Here is a 21,007-nt window from a genome sequence, read left to right on the forward strand (position 1 = left end):
CAATACCCATGTGCTACGACGTTTAAACAGTAGCCTATGAAATTAGGGAAATGACATTTACACATACCGTCTAAGTACAATCTGGTTCAATCTATTCAGTTACAAATAATAACGAAACACCCTCATCACCAGCCGTTGCCAACTTTTTACCATTTTCCAAGATTGCAAAATCCAAAATTCCCATGTTATGACCGACACCAACAAATGATTCTTCACCTGTACGGGCATCCCACTTGTAAATTTTGCCATTCATTGAAGATCCAACTAAGAAGGGGGTGTCATCAATGAACTCCAATTTGGTGATTGCATCATCAACCTTCAAATTCTTTCTCAATCTCCATTGTTGCGTATCAAATAACAATACATCACCCGAAACGAGGCCAACGGCAAGCAAGTTGATGTTTTTGTTTCTGCACCAACACAATGCTTCGATAGACAACTCGGCAACATCCTCCACATTGTCCAATGTCTTTACCGAGGTCAATATTTTTCCTGTATCGTTATTTATAATCGATAACTGCCCATCTCTTCCACCAACTGCAATCACATGACCATGGTCCTTAATGGTAACCCAAGGGCTTTCTACCCCCTTGAAATCATCGTGTGGCTGTAACTTATAGTTGACAGCACCAGTGAAGCAATTCCAATTCACTACAGTTCCATCCTCAGAGATGGAAACCAAAGTCAAATCATTCTCATCTTTTCCTGGAATGAAAACAGCACCATTACACTCCAACGTATGGGAAAACCCTGACATTACTTGAACCAATTGCTTACTCTCTTCATCGATTTGATAAACCCATATGGAACCATCGTTTGCTCCGAAAGCAAAGTAGTTTAACTCAGGATGGACAGTGACAAACAAAACTTCTCCCACTTCGTTCAATTCACCGAATTTGTTCCACTTTTCACCTCCTTTGGTTGCTTTGAACACTTGCACAAGACCATTCATATCTGCAGTTATTAGATACTTTCCGTCCTTTGTGAAGCCACCCGATATAACACTTTCTCCATGGCCCGCAATCTCTCCTACAAACTTTGGGGGTTGCGAATGAGTAGTCCAAAGATATGCTGCATTATCTCCACCACCAGTTAAAACCATGGGCAATTTAGGATGAGCAAATATGGTGAAAACACTATCCTCATGCTTATCAAAATAAGACCATGAGTTGTTTGACATGTCAATTTCCAAAGTTTCATGCTCGTGATCCTCGTCTTCGTCCATATCGTCGGCATCCTCGTCCTCTGGTGGTGGTGCCTGTGCTTCATCATGGTAAACCTCTTCACCAACTTCATTCACGTCAATGAATTCGTCTTGGTTAGACTGTTCTTCATCCACGTGCTTATCCCCTGATGAGATGTTGTAGTTTTCCTGTGCTGACATATTGATTTTATTATTGTTGGTATGAAGAATTCTAATCGCTGAAGTGTCTTACTAATTCAATTGTGGAAAAGAGAAGAGATGAGTTACACAAAATCTTTGTCAAGCCATGTACTTTTGTTTTGCTTTTACAGGAGAGACAAAGCGTAGCAATGAAATACAAGTTAAGGTGGATAAGGACCACCGCACCAGGTAATTGGACATATCTTTCAGTATTGGTATATTTAGAGGAGTTGTAGCATAGTTTAGAACAAAGTTGGCTTTTCCTCAAAAATTTCCGCTAAAATTTCCGCTAAATTAGAACAAAGCCTTGCTTTTGGATAAGAATATTTTTAAGCTGACAAGACAATCATATTAAAGCAACTACCCTCCCTAAACACTATCCAACTTACAAGAGTTAGTAAAAGTTGCAGATTCAAAGCATCTGATACTACCCAATATGCCGAGGTTAAACAAAATTTCATTTAGCAACTGGTAGCTGTAGACTTTTTTCTAAAAAAGAAAAAAAATTAATTACGTATTCTTATTATTTATCTCAAGGGAATTGAAAAAATAAAAGAAAAAACTATCACCAGCTTATAAGCAACACTTGTACTTTTTTATAAACACTTGCATAAAAAAACTTTTGGTTTCCCTTGGAAAAAGCACTTTATTTTATGGTCTTCTCCACGATATAGCAAGAAACGCACCTCCAACACCTTTCACTGAACCTTTGCATATACATATATCATTTTGCATGTCAGAGCACTGACGATACTACATTACACATATTCTACATATTTACTTTAAACTATTTTACCACCACTACCACCATGTCTGATTGGATCTCAACATTTCCCGGGTATAAGCAGGTTCTATCCTCGGGTAAGAAGATGTTCGGCAGAGTGATACAAACAGGACCAGTGCCACAGCATGTTGGGATTATAATGGACGGAAATAGAAGGTATGCCCGAAATCACAAAATCGAGATTAAGGAGGGCCACAGTATGGGATTCAACACCATGGCCAATATCTTGGAGTTGCTTTACGAGTGTGGAGTGAAGGTGGCAACTGTTTATGCATTCTCGATTGAAAACTTTAACCGAACCAGTTACGAAATTAAGTGGTTGATGGACTTGGCCAAGTCGAAATTCACCCAGATCAACCAGAACGGATTGATTTGCGAGGAATACGGAGTACGAATAAAATTGATTGGAAATTTGAAATTATTACCGCCAGATGTGTTGCAAATTTTACGCGAGACTGAAGAAATTACCAAAAACAACACTAGGGCGGTTTTGAATGTTTGTTTCCCCTATACATCTAGGGACGAAATGACGCACGCAGTGAAGAGCATTGTAAGTGAGAGCACCAAGGATAGGATTACTGTTAACGAAGAGACTGTGGCACGTCATCTTTACACGGGAAATCTGCCTCCTTTGGATCTTTTAGTGAGAACCTCAGGCACATATAGGCTATCAGACTTTTTATTATGGCAATGCGTCTCTCCCGACTGTGCAGTTGTTTTTGTTGAAAAATTATGGCCTGAGTTCAAACCGTGGGATATGCTAAAAATATTGATCAATTGGAGCTTCAACAAATATTGGTATGGCAGTTCCAGTGGATTTGGTTTGAATCCAAGAGTGCTAAAGAAAGCGGCGGAGGATCATGATGTGGAGCTTTTGAATCTGCCAGCAGAAGTTGGGTTTGAGAGAAGAATGAAAATTGATGACGACGATGATGAGGTTACAGATGTGAGCAGTAATATAGGAACTGAGGAGGAAACTATGACATCTGAGGACGACGTTGACCCTAGGGTAAATACTAAAATAGCATAATAATAGATTTTAATAACATTAGTTGTCCACATTCCCTGGCCAATCAGACATCCAATGTTGCAATGCTTATCTGATATCTTATTGTCTAACATATCACGTGTCCCCTCTGAGTCACTGCAAACACATTTTTTTTTTCTCTTTTTTTCGTCTCTGAAAATTCCTCAAATTTTGCACCTGCTTTGATTATAGATAACCACCATTTATTTTCTCCCCAGTTATAACATCTAATATGGATTTAGTTAACCATTTAACCGATCGTTTGTTGTTTGCAGTTCCAAAGAAAGGAAGATTGTATGAGAAATGTTGTCAGCTCCTTGGTGGTGCTGATATCCAATTCAGAAGGTCGCCGAGGTTGGATATTGCCCTCTCGACCAACTTGCCAATTGCCTTGATTTTCTTGCCAGCAGCAGATATCCCAGTCTTTGTCGGAGAGGGTAATTGTGACTTGGGAATAACTGGATTAGATCAGGTTATGGAATCGGATCAATTTGAAAATATTGAGGATTTATTGGATTTGAAATTTGGCACGTGTAAGCTCCAAATTCAAGTTCCAGAGCATGGAGAGTACAAAACCCCTGAGGACTTGATTGGCAAAAAGATTGTTTCAAGTTTCAGAAAATTATCCACTGATTATTTCGAGAGTTTGAAAGCAGAGGCCAAGAGTGATGCCAACATAAATGTGAGATACGTGGGAGGATCAGTTGAAGCATCTTGCGCTTTAGGTGTCGCCGATGCAATTGTGGATTTGGTTGAAAGTGGAGAAACTATGAAAGCCGCCGGATTAAAGGCTATTGGAACGATTTTAACCACATCCGCACACTTGTTTTCGTCGAGAAGACCAAGGTATCCTGAACTTGTAAATACTATTAAGGAAAGATTGGAAGGTGTTTTGGCAGCACAAGAGTTTGTATTGTGCAATTACAATGCTCCAAAAACAATTATGGCTGATTGCTTAAAGATTACTCCAGGTAAGAGAGCCGCCACTGTGTCCACATTGGATAAACACTCACCCGAGGAAGAAGACTGGGTCGCCATTTCATCAATGGTTTCAAAGAAAAGGATTGGTAATGTTATGGATGATTTGAAGAAAGCCGGTGCTAGCGATATATTAGTCTTGGATATCTCCAACTGTAGAGTATAGAAATGTAATATAGATTAAAAAAATATTTATTCTATTTTCCTTATACCATTCTCATCCACCACTTTTACGTACACGCCCTTGAAATCAATGGGCATTCTTGTCTGCAACTCCTTTATGCACATGTCCATCAACTTCAATCCATCATCGACATTCATATCCTTTCTATAGTGTTTATCCAACAACGACAATGCATAAAAAGCAGCATATCCGTGAGCCCCATAAGGCAATTCCACCTGGGTGCCCAAGTAATCTATGTAGTTCAACGATGGCTTATCTGTTTTGGTGTCATATCCAGCAATTAAGCAATTGACTTGGTACGGTTTACGTGATCTTATCGATGTAGCTAATTGGTTTCTAACGTAGGAGGCAGTGGCTCTGGGAGACAATTCCACGTCGTCCTCACGCATCGAATATAACTGGATATTTGCTTGAACATACTCGGCGAATTGTATAGTATCCCCCGCCTCTCCTGTGAATGCGACCAAGTTGTGGGCATTGAGATGTCTCGTTTTATCGTCGTTGTCCTTTAAAATTGATATACCTCTAGTGGCAGCTTTTGAGGTAGCAATTAGTGTTGCGTCTGATACTTTTATACCTAATATGATATCCATGTTTGCGTTGTGCTAATCAGGTGGTGTAGAAAGGTTGTTGTACTCAAAAGTAATTTTTTGCCTCTCGGATTTTTTTGTTTTTTGCAAAAATTGGCTCAATATTCAATTTCTATATGAACGTATACACAACACAACAGCTTCCACTACATACACAATTTCTACTTGATTAATTCCTTCACCTTTTTTTCAACGATAGATGTGATTAATGCATTCAAAGCACTGTCACCTTTATCAATTTGTGACTTCAAGTTAAGTTCAACTTGTTTCTCAATGAGCTTACCGGTGAGGTCAACCTCGATATTTACAGTATCACTAATCTCCTTCTTTGCTAAGATAACCTTCTCCTGACTGTAACTTATCAACATTATAGAGAATTGAGCTTTTGAGTCGTCGACAGAAGTGACTGTCAATGAAGTTCCGTCAATGGCTATAAATCCTTTGTGCACGATGTAGTTGATAAACTCCTTGTCTCTAAGTTCAAATGTGAATGTGATTGCATTCCCATCCGGCTTTTTGCCAACAATCGTCGCAATTGTATCAACGTGACCCTGCACGACGTGGCCACCTAACCTCACGTCACTCGTCACAGCCCGCTCTAAATTGACCTTTGATCCTTTAGACAAAGCTCCCAAATTGGTTTTGCGCAATGTTTCAGGTGCTACTCCTACCTTGAAGTGAGTCTTGGCTGCATCAAAGTCTGTCACCGTCAAACAAACTCCATTGGTTGAAATGGAGTCGCCAAGATGAACATCTTCCAATATGGTTGAACAATCAGTAATGGTTATGGAGACACCATTGCCCCCTGAAGACGAGCCATCCTGCTCGACATATTCAGCAACCGTTCCAATAGTTTCAATAAGACCAGTAAACATTAGTGTGTTGTAGTTTGCTTATCGTAGAAGTAAAACACTGGAATGAACAAAAGTGATGACAAAAGTTGAGAGTTGGGAAAATATGTCCTACTTATCACTAGAAGTGAAGCCGAAGCTCAGAAAGCCGATTATCGCATAGAGAATCACACAATAAGATCCAGTTAGTAAAATCTTTCAAAGCACCTAATCGTTCATTGTCTTAATTTTCAGTCGACTTGTGTATTGTTATCATTATCATCAGTTCGGCTTTCATTCTGATTTGTGGCAGGGAAATCCACAAAGCAGAAACAAAGTCAGAAAATTTTTTTTTCCAACAATCAATCGTTTGAATAAAGAGGACAACTTACTCGACTCTAAAACACATCTCACATCTCATCTCAGCCATGCCTTTTAGATTTCCAGTTAAGTTTGAAATACCCAAACATACTCATATCAATGCACGAGTTCTCAGAGACCAATTCAAAAGACTACAATTTGCTGAACATGAAGTCACAAGAAACGCTTTGAAGTATATTGCAAGGAACGAAGAGTTACCTTCTAGGGCTAGAGTCGAAGCACAATTGCAGTTGGCCAGTATGCCTAAATACACGTCATATGTACAAATCAGAGATAGATGTGTTGCTACAGGAAATTCCAAATCATTAATTCGTGATTTCAAGTTGAATAGAACTGCTTTCAGAGACAGGGCTAGAGCTGGACAGATACCAGGTGTCAAAGTTGCTTCCTGGTAGATTAGGGAAGGAAAACCATATACTTTTTGTAAATAGATTAGCGTAATGAAAATTTAATGACCTTTGTTTTGAGTTTGCACAGTAGCCGTAGACCTACTTGTAGATACATCTATCAATACTCAAGTAACCAGCCATCACCTCTTCTCCATCCCTCCTGGCTTACCATATTTGCAGAATTTCCTCTCTCGCTAATCCCTAGCTGTTTCATTTAGACCTTCTGTTAGATTTTTGAAAAATGAAAAAAAAAAAAAATAAAAACCCCAAACCCATCGTACATCCTCCCACCAACAAAATATGATTCCCCTCGCTTTAAAAACATCCAGGCCGATGCTAAAGCCTGGGATCTTAAACTTTGGAAGATCACTACGTTTAATGCCCAATTTCTCGAAATTAAAACCAATAGAACAACCACCTGGATTCATTGTGGAGACGGTCAACGAGGCATACGTACCACCAGATCCAGATGCATACGAGGGATCACACCACTGGATATATGACAGGATCATCACTACTGCAATGGTTCCTTTGATAATGACGCCATTTGTTGCTGGTGTCGATTACCCCGTTATCGATGCTACATTTTCCACTTTATTATTATTCCATTGCTACGCCGGTTTCAAGAGTTGTATAATAGATTACATACCGAAAAGAGTCTACGGTGTTTGGTACGGAGCTGCTTGTAAGTTGTTGACTTTGGGTACATTTGTGGCCATGTATGGAATATACGTGTTGGAAACAGCCAACAACGGTTTATTCGAGTTGATCAAGAGCATTTGGTCTGTATAGATGGAAAGGTGTTGAAGAGATATGTAAATAGATGTATAGAGGATCAACGTGAAGAGTAACTACTTTAAGCCACATTCGTTTTTCTTCTGCCAAGCAGCTCTTTCAAAAACGCATCATTCTACATTATTATGGCCACCGGAGTCTTGACCAGCAAAGTATCTCGTCTTCATCTAGTTGTTTTCTACCCTTCCAATAATTCCAGAAGATTCAGAAGTTATCTGTTCTGTGTGGTGTTAGAAACAAGCAAAGTCTGAAGTTCTCTACCAATAATATACAAAAGCTCTCTAGTATCTCTATTCTTAACAGCCAATTTATTAATCACGAAATCCATTTGCACTTTTGTACGAGAGAGATTCAGCAAGATAGGTTCTAACGGGCTACCTTCTTCCTGGACCAAAATTCACTCAGTCTGTTGCATCCTTAAATGCTCGAGTGCGATCTCTTTATTTGGTGGATAAATTCCCGCATTTTTCCAAGAATTTAGTAAAGCTCAGTCTATTGACTTTGATGAGCCTTCCTGTGGCACGAAAGTAATGGATTTTCATTTACACGTACACTGAGGAGTGATTGCTTATATTCACCAAATTCATCTTTAAGGGCATTTTTCAAATTAGGAAAAACCTCCTGTTTTAAAGGCTAGGAAAGCAGCTGTGTGTATTCTGGGATATAAAGAAGAAGTATACCATTCAGCATGCATAGTGTCTTGAACTCCATGTTGGTACGAGAAACGAAGTTGTCAAGATAAAGGACAATACAACCGGAATTTTCCCCAGATTTTGCAAACGGAATAAACATAGTCTCGAGCCAATTACATACAGCTTGGCTGTTTGTTGACCCAGTTTCTGAGACTGCACGGTATAAGTCACTGTGTTGGTATTCCCAAATTCCATTGGTCACGGTTTCTGATTCGTAAAGTACTAAATAAGGGGGAAGACTCCTTCCGTCGGCACACACACACTCCAAAGCTGTAACACAACTTTCATCTTAATTGGTAGCTATCATCAGGCTACTTCCATTTAAATTATGGTGGTAGTACTTCTTTTCCAAAGGAGCTATTTGAATAAGGGTCTGGTTCATATTGTGCAAATTTTCTGGCTTTACCCTTTGTTCTTTGAGTGTTTTTTTTTTTTCAAAATTATCGAACCAAAAACTCAAACTCACATCGTCAGGTGCGGTTGATTCCACTAGTTGGTATTTCAAATTTGAGTGCCTGGCCCCTGAATCCTCTGAACCCTCTGAACCAACCATTGCCAATGGGTCTTTTCCATTTAGAACCAGTTTTATTAACGCAATGCCGAGGATATATTTTCTGGAAATTCGCTCTCCTGCACTTAATTTTTGGGCTACATGTAACATTAGTAATTCCTCTTGAACAGCAGTTAAAGCTTGTTTCCCTTCGTGCCCTTTACGTGGATTTTCCTGGCGGTTAATGAAATCTTCGTGGGTGGAAACTGGCACATTATAATATGTAGCAATCCCAGCTTTTGTGGGAGGTTCCGGGTCAGTTTTGTGATCCACCCAATATTTCACGGCCAATTACATGCTGTGGGACGAGTATAGTATCCTCTTCTTCATGATCAGGGACAACATAATCGTCGCTTCAAGTTGTGGGTGTGTATGGGGAGGGGGTTATGTTGGTTGTTGTTGGCAGCTAAAATTTTATTTTTTGGGGTGTTCTGAAGTTTTAGCTCCGACTGGTTGTACGTTTAGCTTTTCAAAATCACGTCTGATTTCTTTTTTTTTTATGCGCCTCGACAAATTGATTTTTCACACTTTGGGTTACACTTTAGGGTGGGAGTCGACAAATTGGAAATCATGAGCGATTCTGAACACGAAAATCACTTAGCGAGGGAGGATGGTCCTAAACCTTATCCACAATATGCCACGCCTGAACTCACTCTGAAACCGAGAAGAGCTGATCCTATTGGTTTAGATTTACCAAGTATCTCCAATGTGGACGACATGAAGGACGATGAAGGGGACATAAGATACGAGGTCACGGAAGATCCCCAATACCATGTTACCAGAGCATTATTTATTGGAAATTTGCGTCGCCCTCTTAATGCAAGCAATTTTCAACAATTCGTACGAAAATTGGCCAACAATAGCAAAGATATACCTATTCGAATTGACCGAGCTTGGTTAACCAGATTGAGAACACATGCAATTGTTTTGGTGGATTCCGAGGAAGGAGCTGAATATTTAAGGTCACAAATAAATGGCTCTATATACCCAGACGAAGAAGAGGAAGCCAGGTTAAAAGAAGAGTTTGAAAATCAAGAGATTGAACGATTTGAGGAAGAGACCAGGAGTTACGAGCATGATATGGAGACTGCAAGTGAAGCAGTGAAAGCCAACTTGAAACCGCCGGGAGAGCCTAGGGACTTTATAACCGAGAGAATACCTTTGTACGTGGAGTACATTCCAGTGAAAGCCATAAACCAATGGACATTTGAGGAAGATAGAGGGCCCAGAGATGGAAAATGGAAGTTAGAGTATGTTAGTAGAAACGATGAATTGGTTGCCTCCCACACATTGTTGAATGGAGAATATATCCCTCGCTATGTTCCTCCTAGACGTGGTGGTGGAAGGTATGGAGGGCCGCCACGAGGCTCTGACCGGTACCGTTATGGCCCTGAATCTTATCGTAGAAGAGGGGGGCCAGGTGTTGGTGGTGGTGGTGGACTAAGAACTGACTCGTACGTTCCTGGTCGCTCCAGTCGATCAGAAGAACCTAGAAGGACTGATTCGTACGTTCCAGGAAGCGCTCGGTATAGGTCAAGATCAAGATCACGTTCAAGATCTCCCACCAGATTTTAGAGGAGCTATGTATTATGTAGACACAGTCAACAGAGTTAAAAGTTTTATGTAACAAGTAGTCGTGTTCGGCACTGGCAAATATATGTGAGATTAGTGATCTGGTGTGTCTGTTCACTTTTTTGACATCATTGAGATTGACTGATTGCAAAACTCCCGCGAAGTAAGGAAGACACAAAAATTGGTGACAAAAATTTTTTCTTTTCCCTTTCCTTCACCATCAAGTTGCTTTCATCAACCATGTCATTACTTCGAACATGCCTTAACAGTAGGCAGGTCCTAATTTCTAGGATACTGTATGCTTGTGTGAGATTCAATAGCTCTGCCATTTCTCCTTCAACACCAGAAGCAAAGCCAACGAACCAAAAATCACTCTTTACTGAGATATATCCAATCGACAAAGACAAGATAACAGAGCAAGACGTTGACAAGTGGATAGATGCTTTGAAACAATTACGCAAGGGCAAAAAGATACACGAAACTCCCGAGGAGATTTACCTTGGACAAATTACTCAGCCAGAACAATTTATCACTAACAAGTTTGAGCCAACGTTGGAACAAGTTGAAGAGAGTTATTCTTATTCCAACAAGCAAATACCTTTGAAATCGGATCCTACTGTTGATAACTTTATCAACTTGGTAATGAGACATGGGCGCAAAGCAAGGGCGCAGAAGATTGTCAGTCGTGCATTCTACATTGTTCAGATGAAATTGCGTAAAGATCCAATTCAAGTGTTGAAAGACACTTTGGACAAGTTGGGCCCATTAGTTACAACCAAATCTATTTCCACCGGTGTTGCAAAGAGAAGAATTGTGCCGATTCCGTTGAATGAGAGACAAAGAAACAGGTTTGCTATAACGTGGATTTTGGAAGCCTCAAAAAATAGAAAGTCCAATGATTTCGCTGTAAGGTTGGCAGAAGAGTTGATCAATGCCCACGAGGGGAAGTCATCTGGGTATGACAAGAAAGCTCAAATGCATAAGCAGGCAACTCAACAAAGAGCTTATATCAGTTTGTAAATATCGCCATGTATATACAGGAGAAAAGTTTTATTGCGCTGTAGAATGCAAAAGGGGAAAATTTGGAATGCTGCAAAATGCAAGAAAAGCATATAAGAAAAGAAAAGTAAAAAACAGGGAAATAATGACCCATGTTGATTCAGTCAAACTAGTTTTCTTATTACTCTAGTAGGTTAATAAGAATGGATTACTTTAAAAAAGCCTACCATGACGTGAGATTCAACTTTGACCACTTCATCGTCGACTACAAGAGAAAATATTACAGTTTGAATCAAAACCCACGAGTATTACGGACAAGAGTTCCCAATCAGCCATTCACATCATTAAGAACGTATGAATATTGTCCATCTGTGCCAGTTTTCGATGTTGCAGATACAGCGCTGGTTGTACTTGGCGACGAAGATAAGGAGAATGTACCTGAAGCATGGATAAGAACGGCGGATATAAACTTATTTCCATCATTTGATGCTTGTTTTGACCAATGTTCAAGCGAGATGCAGCCGCCGAGGGTATTTTCGGAATCGAATTTGAACATAGTTGGTTATGACTGTTTGGAAACATTTAGCTTGGATATGAATGTGGGTAGTCTGACTAGTCCAGTGAAGAATGAAGATGAGGCGATGACGCATGATGACGATGAGGAGTCGACCGATTACAATGACCTGTATTCTGGTATGCAATATGTGAGTCCCTTTCATTTGGTTTATCCAACTCCACTGTCCGATGAAACAGAGGTGAAAAAGAGCAACCGGTTGTCTAGACTCGTCAGGTCATTGAGTAATGTGGGAAGTAGAGGATATGACAAAGTCGAGCAGTCAATGCCTTGTGTCAACTTGGCCACTCCTGAAATGGATAACCAAGAGATAAAGGCTGCATCGCCAAAGCCTCACAGACGCCCACCCGCTCCTGAAAATCAACCATCCAATCAGATTTGGAAGATGGTGTTGAATGATGCGTCACTATCTGCAGCAAGAATCTCAACTGGAAATTCCACTTCAGCAGTCGTCACCAATCAATATATTAAAGGAGATTTTACTGATGCAAAAGTATCTCCGGCCACATCGACACCAAAAGACATTTTTGCTGAACATTTGGAACAGGCCAAGTTGAAATACAGTCCCAAGTCTAGTCTAGTCTAGTCTAGTTTAGTTTAGCAACGTTTAACTGAAGTGATATTTCTCTTTGATTATTCTTTAGGCAATTGTTGCAAAACATCAGGATCGCGTTTTGTATTCTGGCGCGAGAGTTCAAATCATCGCAAAATTCTCTACAAGTTCTCCTCTACCCACCAAACACAGATGCATTTACTCAAAACGTTAAAGCAAACAAACCTAGATATCCGAATACTATGGATCTCAGTGTTTCTCCGAATGGCCAGCTACGGTCTCACTAACCAAGTACTCGCACTATATCTTAAAAAGATTAAAATTTCCGAGTTTGAAATTGGCCTTTTCATGACCCTTACCCTCGTTGGCGATACCATCATCTCATATTTCCTCACGTGGAATGCTGACCGAATTGGCCGTCGAAAAGTGATGCTCATTGGCTCAATCATGATGCTTGCATCTGGCGTTGTATTCACGTACTCGACCAATTTCTACATCTTGTTGACAGCTGCTATATTTGGTGTTATTTCCCCGTCTGGAGATGAGACGGGCCCATTCAAGTCGGTTGAAGAGGCATCAATGGCGCATTTGACACCGTACAATCATCGGCCTGAAGTATTTGCCTTTCATGGATTGTTTGCTACTGCGGGTGCTGCCGCTGGGTCGTTAATTTGCGGTTTCTTGGTTGACTTTATGAATTTAGAACTCAACTGGAGCTTAAAGAAAAGTTATCAAAGTATATTCATTGTGTACTCGCTAATTGCCGCAGTCAAGTTTATCTTGATGTTGTTTTTATCCGACAAATGCGAGGTATATATTGAAAACTTTGTCGAAGTAGATGAACATTCGACATTGATGGAAGGAGATGAACCAGAAGAAACTGGAAAATCGTCAGCCTTATCCAACACCACTAGATACTATTTGCCAAGATTACTAATTATATTCATGCTTGATTCATTGGGATACGGGTTTATGCCTTCGGCATGGGTCGTTTACTATCTCAAATTCACGTTCCAATTAACAGCGAAGGTCTTGGGTATATTGTTTTTTGTAACCAACCTGGTTGATGCCGTTTCCTCATTACCCTCGGCATATTTTGCCAAGGTATTTGGACCTGTCAAGGCAATCTTGTTCACTCAAGCGCCATCGGCTGTTTTCTTTGGTCTTGTCGCCTTCAGTCAGCAATACGTTGTCGTAGCTGCATTATTGTTGCTTTATTATCTCACTTCTACAATGGACGTGGTGCCTAGACAAGTTTTGCTTACGTCGATTATGCCAAAAGAGGAAATAACTAAGGTCATGGGTATAGTCAATATTGGGAAAACATTTGCCAGATGTGTCGGCCCCATCTTCACCGGTAAGCTTGCAGAACATAGTAAATTACGCTACGGGTTTATCATCAATGGAGCATGTGTTCTTTTTGCTGATCTCGTACTTGCAATCAATTTCCTCCATATTGACCAGGACATTTTACGCAAACAGGGAATAGACCAAAATATAGACTAAATTTGACTCAACTCTGTGTATTGATACTTTAAAGCTAAATTTATAAAACGATAACTAAAAGTAAAGCGTGACGTAAGGAGAATTTCTAAAGTGTTTTTAGACTTAGAATATAGCATCCAACGTACAACAAACACACAATGCAGCCAAACAAGCCAATAAACAATCCTGATTGTTACTCGATCTTTGTTGTTGTACATACATCGGTTGCTGTTGTGGGTAATAGCCACCCTGTTGGGGGTATCCTCCACCGCCGTACCCTGGCTGTTGCTGGTAATATGCGTTTGGCGGTGGTCCTTGACCATATCCTTGTTGCTGATGATATCCAAATCCTCGGTCTTGTGTATCGGCATTGTATTGTGGTTGTGATTGTGGAACATAGCTGCCACCGGCACTGCCAGATGCTCCTTGGCTTTGATTGAAAGAAGGTGGTGGGCCTTGGGGTGCGTTGTAGTATTCGTTCTTTGACATTGTTTGGGTTCACCAATGGGATGTTCTGGTAATTGAATACAAATGTTTATGCTGTGTGTGATTTTGTTTTTTATTTTATTTTATTTTTTTTTCCCTTTCTGTTTGTGATTTAAAGCTATTGAGCCAATTTAGTCTTGGCTCAATTGTTTTCTCGAAATAAAGAAATTATGAGATAGCTGGTTTGGTTTAAGTCATTCAATGTGGAAGCAAAGATATATAGAGATGGTGTGCCTGCTTATTGTTGCAGATGCTAGATGACTCTCTTTCACTGCCTAAGGTTTTTTTATCCGGTTTTACACAAAAAAAAAAATCCAATCACCGAACAATCCTTATTGTGAAGCAGTGACGCTGTAAAATTGTATACTCCGCACGTGCAAAAGAATAAAGAGCTTACACTGCCCACCCTTGATTGAAGTATGTGACTGTACCTCACATACATATGTCACAATTTCTATTCCCTTGTTTGGTCCACTTTGCAACAAAAACAGGCTGTGAAGTGGCCTCGCTACCAAAAAAACTGGAAACCATGATCACCTTTATGATAAGCCTTCTTCTATAGAGACACAAATCTACTTGACAGTTATTTACTCTAAATTTACTTTTATTCTTAGAAATATACACACAAGAATTCAAAATTAAATCACTACACCTCGAGTGGTATTTTTAGTATCGTCGTAACCTCGTCAATTCAAACAAACTTCTTCACCTCCTTCTCCTCAGTATAAATAAACAAACCTTGGATTCCTATCACCAAGGTTGATTTGCTCACGTTCTGGCAACTCAGCAAACTTTTGCTTATAAGCATCTGTCTGTTTGATTTTGTTCATATGCACGCAGTAGAAGAAGTAGGCAATTGCCGTTACCATGGCAAAGCAAACAGCAGCAAGACACGTACTCAACCCAGGTTTATAAACAGGGGCATCTTTGGCCAAAAAGATGAATGTGGCAATTATACCACCAATGTTACCAAACCCAATTTGCCAAGCCGTCCCAACTGACTTACGAAGGTGTGATCCGTTGTTCAAAGCGGCCCAACACACAATCAAAGGCATGGCGGTGTATAGCCCACTGGCAGCTAAGAAACAACCACCGTATCTCACTTGCGGCCTATCAGTAGCTCCCAAGATCATAGCCAATCCGGCAATAGCAACAACCATGGCACCAATAAGGAAAGGTAATCTCCTTTTGAAATAATCGGATGCAAATGCGACAACATTAATCACACCAAATGCACACACCCAAGGATAAATCGAATGCTGCTGTGCAGAAACTGCAGTGTACCCCATTTGGTTAATGATAGTAGCAGCAAAATAAGCATAGCCATACGATGGAATGATCAAAGCAAAATATGACAACGAAGGCAACCAAATCAACCAATCGGTAAGACACTTGGCCACATCTCTCCATGTGTTTTTAATCTCAAATGCTGAACTTGTACCTGAATACCATTCCAACTTTTGTTTGATGAATTTACGTTCCTTTTCGTTTAAAAACCTTGACTCTTCTGGGAAATCAGCAATCATGAAATACAAAAAGAAACTGCCAATGACAGTAGCACACCCTTCCAAAATGAAAATCCATCTCCAAGAAGATATACCGTGTAACCCATCCAAATCATTGACTCTATAAGCTATGGCCCCCGATGCAGCACCCGACAAAGCAGTGCATGAAAAAAATGCGGAGAACCGCCTTTGTGCTTCTGGTTTCGAATAGTACGTGGAAAGCAAATAAAAAATACCGCAAAACAACACCGACTCGACTATTCCCAAGAGGAATCTGGTTGCTGCCAATGCACTGAAATTATTGGAAAATCCCATTCCCACTGTTATGGCGCCAAATAAAAACACCGATCCTGAAAGCCATTTATGGGGCTTAACAAACTTGATACAGTAATTTCCAAAGACTTCGAAAAATATATATGGAACAAAGAACAAGGTCAATGCTGTATTGTATTGATTACCTGTCAATTTCAACTCTTTACTTAAACCATAGACATTGGCATTGGAAATGTTGACTCTGTCCAAAAATGAAAAGAAATATAGGAGACAAAATGGCGGTACAACGCAAACGTCAATCTTCCACATAAGTTTCTTGTGATTTATACCCAATTCTTCAGCTAAGCGTGCTGTTTCTGCGTCGGCATCAAAGTCGGATGCCTGTGATTGTGACGAATTCAATATTGAGTCATCGGAGACTAATAGTTCAGGGTCTTTTATAATCTCGTGGTTCTTTCCAACTTCCGACATCTTTCCGAATCAAAAAAGAGCTTGTATAAGGGGAATTAAATGTGGCAAATGATAGTTTCAACAAATTTGACATCTTTTTGGTGAAATATGATTGTTTAAATACCAACGTTTGATTTTATAAAATAATATGTGAGTAACAATTCCGCCTCGCGCTTATGCAATCTTTCAATTGTCTTTTGTTCCTCCGGTAAAGGAAAAATATTGAACAAAAGAAAAATCTTTATTGTGATGCAATTTATGAAATGGTGGGGGAAAATATTAGTCACATAGCAAAAGCAAGATTGATAAGACGGAATTTACCATCGCGCAAAGAAATAATGAAAGATAGATGTCCGATCAACGGGGAGGAGTCAGTTGCAGCAAGGCAATCTTAGTGAGTTTTCAGGCATATTGCTGTGCTTTGTAATATGTCATTGAATTAACCTTTTTGTCTCGATGCTTATTCAAACGCGGATATATATTCTCCTCTCTTTGAATAAAATTTTGCAGGACTTGGCTAGCATAAACGTGCATTTAAGCTAACTGCCCTTTACTAGAAGTAGGTAAGCTAGACCCCGTCCTTGTTCAATTTCAATAGCTTTAACCCACTTCAACAAGGTTCTATGTCGACATTGTCTATTTTATCAATCATATGCTCGATGTGCTAAATCTAATATGCAGCAAAAAAAGAATTTCAAGTTTTTGCCTGTTCCGGTGACACCTAAAACAAAACTATATTAACAAATGTATTCACTCTAAAATAGAAAGCGGAGAAGTGTGAACAACCCCCTTCAAGCACATTCATCAAGGAGTCTTCTGGTTATTTAGAACTGGGAGACACTAAACAGAGCTGAAGTAGATGGCGAAACAGCAAAGAAACGACCTTGGCCAGAAGAAAATGTCGTTTCAACTGGACTACAGACAAGTGGCACTGTAGATGAGTTGTATGTCAGTTGTCTATATCTCGATAAAGATTGTCATTTTTCGCTACCATTTATCAGGGCTTCAACCCTAAATTCACTCTCTTGCACATGATTAAGTGAAACAAATTTTTTTTTTTTTCTTTCTTCGTTCTCACTTCCAATTTTGTACCCTAACAAACTGGAAAATCAAATCTTTTAAACATAATATACTGAATTTTTTACTTCACGACTCTTTCACCAAAGGATATAATACACACATCATATAACACATCCAGTTACTATGTCTGACGTTGAAGAACAATTTGAAGTTGAAGAACAACAACCAGTTGTCCAAGAAGAATTAACCATTGTCAACTTGGCCACCCCAATCCCACTTGATGTCCAAGAAGCTCAACGTGAAGTCAAGTTGTTCAACAAATGGTCATTCCAAGATGTTGAAGTCAAGGACGTTTCATTAGTTGACTACATCCAAGTTGGCCAAGCCGTCTTTGTTCCACACACTGCTGGTAAATACGCCACCAAGAGATTTAGAAAGGCTCAATGTCCAATCGTTGAAAGATTGACCAACTCATTGATGATGAATGGTAGAAACAACGGTAAGAAATTGAAGGCTGTCAGAATCGTCCAACACGCTTTGGAAATCATTCACGTTTTGACTGAACAAAACCCAATCCAAGTTGTTGTTGATGCCATCATCAACTCTGGTGCTAGAGAAGATTCCACCAGAATCGGTTCTTCAGGTACCGTTAGAAGACAAGCTGTTGATGTCTCCCCATTGAGAAGAGTAAACCAAGCTATTGCTTTGATTACTATTGGTGCCAGAGAAGCTTCATTCAGAAACATCAAGACCATTGCTGAATGTTTGGCTGAAGAATTGATCAATGCTGCCAAGGGTTCTTCTACTTCTTATGCCATCAAGAAGAAGGATGAATTGGAAAGAGTTGCTAAATCTAACCGTTAAGGGAACAATTTATCGGAGAGGACAAGAAAAAAAGAGAAGACACAACGAATGGAATGGATATCACTGGCTGTGTTTTCTGTTTGTATATGCCAGTGGTTTACACGACAACAATGTATGTATATTAGAGGTTTTAAGAATTTATTATCGTGTATGCTTTTTTATTTACTGGAACCGGTCTAATGTATAAGCAAATTAAATAATACACAACTAAGTTAACTTTTTTACTACGTAGAGGGAGAGGGAGATAGAGAGTGTGGTGTACTCTATTTGACGTTTATTAAATCATACTTTTATCGGATAAACCACTCTACCGAAAAAGGCGAAAACAGACCGCCTCAACAAATGCTCATACCGTTCAACTCTTTCTAGTAAAACTTCTTCTTCACCCGCATCCGCCACATCTTGTTCATCTCCATCATCAGCAGACGCATCCTTCAAATAGCCACATCTAGTGACTCCGGCATTGCCATTAATCTGGTCTAATCTAGTCTTTGCTTGGTCATAACGAGACCGTAAAATCTTGCTCACCAAATGTTCTCTCAACACCAACATCACCAAGAAGCAAGCAAAGAAACAAGTACCAGCAAAGATTTGCGTGTGCAAATAAGGGTCTGAACTGCCCTTGACCACTAAAGCCAAAGCAATGACTTCAGCAACAAGACAGAAAAACGAGACGAAAATATTTATTGCCGACCAACCAGCTGGCAACTGATTCAAGTGGCCCTCAAGCACATCAGCAGTTAAAGGTTGGGCCAATGAGGAACCGACGCCAACAATAAGACCAATAATGACGGAAAATGCAATCATTGCCCCATACGTCTTTGCGTTGATCCAAAATGCATACAAGAGGATTGAAATCATCAAACATATGACGGACGTGAAATTTGAACGGCCAATGCGATCTGCAACAAGACCCATGCACGGCCTACCAACAACTTGCGATGCATTCATGATAGCCGTTAATGAGGACCCCTGTTGATGTGATAATCCAATCGACGTGGCATATGACGAGACAGTAAACAACATCAATGTATATCCAATCAAGGCAATGGCAAACCAAATGGCGACAATTTGAATTCCGCGGTTTTTAACAACACGAATATCAAAAATGACTTTAAAACTCTCCTTGATATACGTACGAGTTAACCGTTCTTTTATTGGTGGCGTTTGTTGTGCCACTAGTGATGTCCTCCTCGGTCTCATCAATACAATAACAACAACAACAGCAAATAAAGTGACAAACCCCACCATTCGCAATGCCCATCTTTGGTCCCCTGTATCTTGTATGACTTTGTTAACACTAAGGGAGAATATTAAACCGCCCAACCCGGCACCAGCAACACAAATACCCATCGACGTCGCCTTTTTCTCAACAAACCAAGTAGGTAAAACTAAAGTTGATGGGATGAATATAAATGAAAATGAAATACCAACAGATACACCCTGTGTCAAGTACAAATGCCATACCTTGGTGGCAAACGAAGCAGCAATCCATCCAAGAGTCTGAAACACAAGTCCCAATACCAAGACCCATCTGAACCCAAGCACTTTGTTCAAGATGGCGCTATATGGGGCTAAGAAGTTGGCGGCAAACACAACGATACCACCAATCAAGGCGAAATCATATTCAGTAGCTTCGGGGAACGTATTTGAGTTTAAATAATAGTTTAAAAACACACCGTATCCGGCATTTGCTCCCCAGGTGGAGAATGACGCCAACATGGCACACATTGACATCACCCAAGCGAAATTTCCATCGGTTGGGTAGTCGTCAACTTCCCCCTCTTCAACTTCTACTCCTCTTCCTCCTTCTTCTAATTTCTGTTCAATCACGCTTTCACGGCCTGCTTCCTTTTCTTCGGCATCGGGACTCTGAGGACGACTCACATTTCGACTAATCCCTCGATCTAGTTCCTGTGCCATTATATATTCGGCATCACCACGCTCCCTATACCGTTTGTTCTCCTCGTCATCTAGTTGCTGATCATCGCGGATACCACTGATTATGCGTGATAGTTCTGAATGACCCGTCCTATATCTGGTTAAACGTGATGTTTGTTCTGAATTTTGCGAGTGGATCGAGTGGATTGCATGGATCTCGTATGGTTCTACCGTATCAGGTACATACATGGAGTCAACTACACTATGTTTTGACAGGCTATCGTCTGATGTGGTAGTCATTTAAGTCGTGCAGTGGGATATCAATATGCAGTGGGAAATTAATATGCAGTGTGGTGTGGCGTTAGTGAATTAAAGAATAAATATATGTGTCGTTAATAACCGTGGTCAAGTAGCGAATGAGTAATAACCTCTCTCTTTTCACTTCAAGGTTGAATACTTTTTGATGACTAATGATGAAAAAGACATGAAGACAGGAAGGGAAAATAAATTATTATATTACACTAATGAATCATCGTTTCTTTTTCTTTATTTTTTTAATTTTGAGCCTCGTTCTTCTTCTTCTTCTTCTACTACTACTACTATCTGTTTTTGTGCTTCTGACGCCTAATACCAAATTAAGTCAATCAACGGAAATATCTTTAACCACTCAACAGATTTTCTTTTTTTTTCAATTTTTTTTGCGTTTTGTTGGCGCCTGAATCTTCTCCGTTTTATAAGTCCGTTGCAGGAGCCATCATTAT

At 39.9% G+C, this 21,007-nt stretch overlaps 14 protein-coding genes across 14 annotated transcripts; 8 read left to right on the forward strand and 6 right to left on the reverse strand. All coding sequences in view use genetic code 12, as the record gives it.

Annotated features, from left to right (window-relative positions):
• Nucleotides 1-91: 91 nt before the first annotated feature.
• Nucleotides 92-1,384, reverse strand: CANMA_003199 (uncharacterized protein; the record flags this gene model as incomplete). Its single annotated transcript, XM_051815351.1, has 1 exon — nt 92-1,384. The coding sequence occupies one exon, from the start codon at nt 1,382-1,384 to the stop codon at nt 92-94; it is 1,293 nt and encodes a 430-aa protein (XP_051671133.1).
• An 809-nt stretch (nt 1,385-2,193) lies between these two features.
• Nucleotides 2,194-3,198, forward strand: RER2 (ditrans,polycis-polyprenyl diphosphate synthase; the record flags this gene model as incomplete). The annotated part of the gene is made up of 1 exon (XM_051815352.1): nt 2,194-3,198. One exon carries the CDS (start codon nt 2,194-2,196, stop codon nt 3,196-3,198), a length of 1,005 nt encoding a protein of 334 aa, XP_051671134.1.
• Nucleotides 3,199-3,427: 229 nt separating this feature from the next.
• HIS1 (ATP phosphoribosyltransferase) lies at nt 3,428-4,339 on the forward strand (the record flags this gene model as incomplete). Its single annotated transcript, XM_051815353.1, has 1 exon — nt 3,428-4,339. One exon carries the CDS (start codon nt 3,428-3,430, stop codon nt 4,337-4,339), a length of 912 nt encoding a protein of 303 aa, XP_051671135.1.
• Nucleotides 4,340-4,365: 26 nt separating this feature from the next.
• PRE1 (proteasome core particle subunit beta 4) lies at nt 4,366-4,950 on the reverse strand (the record flags this gene model as incomplete). The annotated part of the gene is made up of 1 exon (XM_051815354.1): nt 4,366-4,950. The coding sequence occupies one exon, from the start codon at nt 4,948-4,950 to the stop codon at nt 4,366-4,368; it is 585 nt and encodes a 194-aa protein (XP_051671136.1).
• Nucleotides 4,951-5,108: 158 nt separating this feature from the next.
• On the reverse strand, nt 5,109-5,822 carry RIB5 (riboflavin synthase; the record flags this gene model as incomplete). The annotated part of the gene is made up of 1 exon (XM_051815355.1): nt 5,109-5,822. The coding sequence occupies one exon, from the start codon at nt 5,820-5,822 to the stop codon at nt 5,109-5,111; it is 714 nt and encodes a 237-aa protein (XP_051671137.1).
• Nucleotides 5,823-6,205: 383 nt separating this feature from the next.
• Nucleotides 6,206-6,553, forward strand: MRP2 (mitochondrial 37S ribosomal protein uS14m; the record flags this gene model as incomplete). The annotated part of the gene is made up of 1 exon (XM_051815356.1): nt 6,206-6,553. One exon carries the CDS (start codon nt 6,206-6,208, stop codon nt 6,551-6,553), a length of 348 nt encoding a protein of 115 aa, XP_051671138.1.
• A 294-nt stretch (nt 6,554-6,847) lies between these two features.
• SDH4 (Sdh4p) lies at nt 6,848-7,339 on the forward strand (the record flags this gene model as incomplete). The annotated part of the gene is made up of 1 exon (XM_051815357.1): nt 6,848-7,339. The coding sequence occupies one exon, from the start codon at nt 6,848-6,850 to the stop codon at nt 7,337-7,339; it is 492 nt and encodes a 163-aa protein (XP_051671139.1).
• Nucleotides 7,340-9,154: 1,815 nt separating this feature from the next.
• On the forward strand, nt 9,155-11,176 carry CANMA_003206 (mitochondrial 37S ribosomal protein uS7m; the record flags this gene model as incomplete). The annotated part of the gene is made up of 2 exons (XM_051815359.1): nt 9,155-10,110; nt 10,468-11,176. The coding sequence occupies 2 exons, from the start codon at nt 9,155-9,157 to the stop codon at nt 11,174-11,176; spliced, it is 1,665 nt and encodes a 554-aa protein (XP_051671140.1).
• A 182-nt stretch (nt 11,177-11,358) lies between these two features.
• CANMA_003207 (uncharacterized protein) lies at nt 11,359-12,315 on the forward strand (the record flags this gene model as incomplete). Its single annotated transcript, XM_051815360.1, has 1 exon — nt 11,359-12,315. One exon carries the CDS (start codon nt 11,359-11,361, stop codon nt 12,313-12,315), a length of 957 nt encoding a protein of 318 aa, XP_051671141.1.
• Nucleotides 12,316-12,474: 159 nt separating this feature from the next.
• On the forward strand, nt 12,475-13,788 carry CANMA_003208 (uncharacterized protein; the record flags this gene model as incomplete). The annotated part of the gene is made up of 1 exon (XM_051815361.1): nt 12,475-13,788. The coding sequence occupies one exon, from the start codon at nt 12,475-12,477 to the stop codon at nt 13,786-13,788; it is 1,314 nt and encodes a 437-aa protein (XP_051671142.1).
• Nucleotides 13,789-13,890: 102 nt separating this feature from the next.
• Nucleotides 13,891-14,256, reverse strand: CANMA_003209 (uncharacterized protein; the record flags this gene model as incomplete). The annotated part of the gene is made up of 1 exon (XM_051815362.1): nt 13,891-14,256. One exon carries the CDS (start codon nt 14,254-14,256, stop codon nt 13,891-13,893), a length of 366 nt encoding a protein of 121 aa, XP_051671143.1.
• A 716-nt stretch (nt 14,257-14,972) lies between these two features.
• On the reverse strand, nt 14,973-16,502 carry TNA1 (Tna1p; the record flags this gene model as incomplete). The annotated part of the gene is made up of 1 exon (XM_051815363.1): nt 14,973-16,502. The coding sequence occupies one exon, from the start codon at nt 16,500-16,502 to the stop codon at nt 14,973-14,975; it is 1,530 nt and encodes a 509-aa protein (XP_051671144.1).
• Nucleotides 16,503-17,684: 1,182 nt separating this feature from the next.
• On the forward strand, nt 17,685-18,365 carry RPS5 (40S ribosomal protein uS7; the record flags this gene model as incomplete). The annotated part of the gene is made up of 1 exon (XM_051815364.1): nt 17,685-18,365. The coding sequence occupies one exon, from the start codon at nt 17,685-17,687 to the stop codon at nt 18,363-18,365; it is 681 nt and encodes a 226-aa protein (XP_051671145.1).
• A 282-nt stretch (nt 18,366-18,647) lies between these two features.
• Nucleotides 18,648-20,546, reverse strand: CANMA_003212 (uncharacterized protein; the record flags this gene model as incomplete). The annotated part of the gene is made up of 1 exon (XM_051815365.1): nt 18,648-20,546. One exon carries the CDS (start codon nt 20,544-20,546, stop codon nt 18,648-18,650), a length of 1,899 nt encoding a protein of 632 aa, XP_051671146.1.
• Between the last annotated feature and the right edge of the window lie 461 nt (nt 20,547-21,007).

Source organism: Candida margitis, assembly GCF_024628925.1.
Source record: "Candida margitis strain CBS 14175 chromosome Unknown scaffold31, whole genome shotgun sequence".
Taxonomy (NCBI): Eukaryota; Fungi; Ascomycota; class Pichiomycetes; order Serinales; family Debaryomycetaceae; genus Lodderomyces; species Lodderomyces margitis.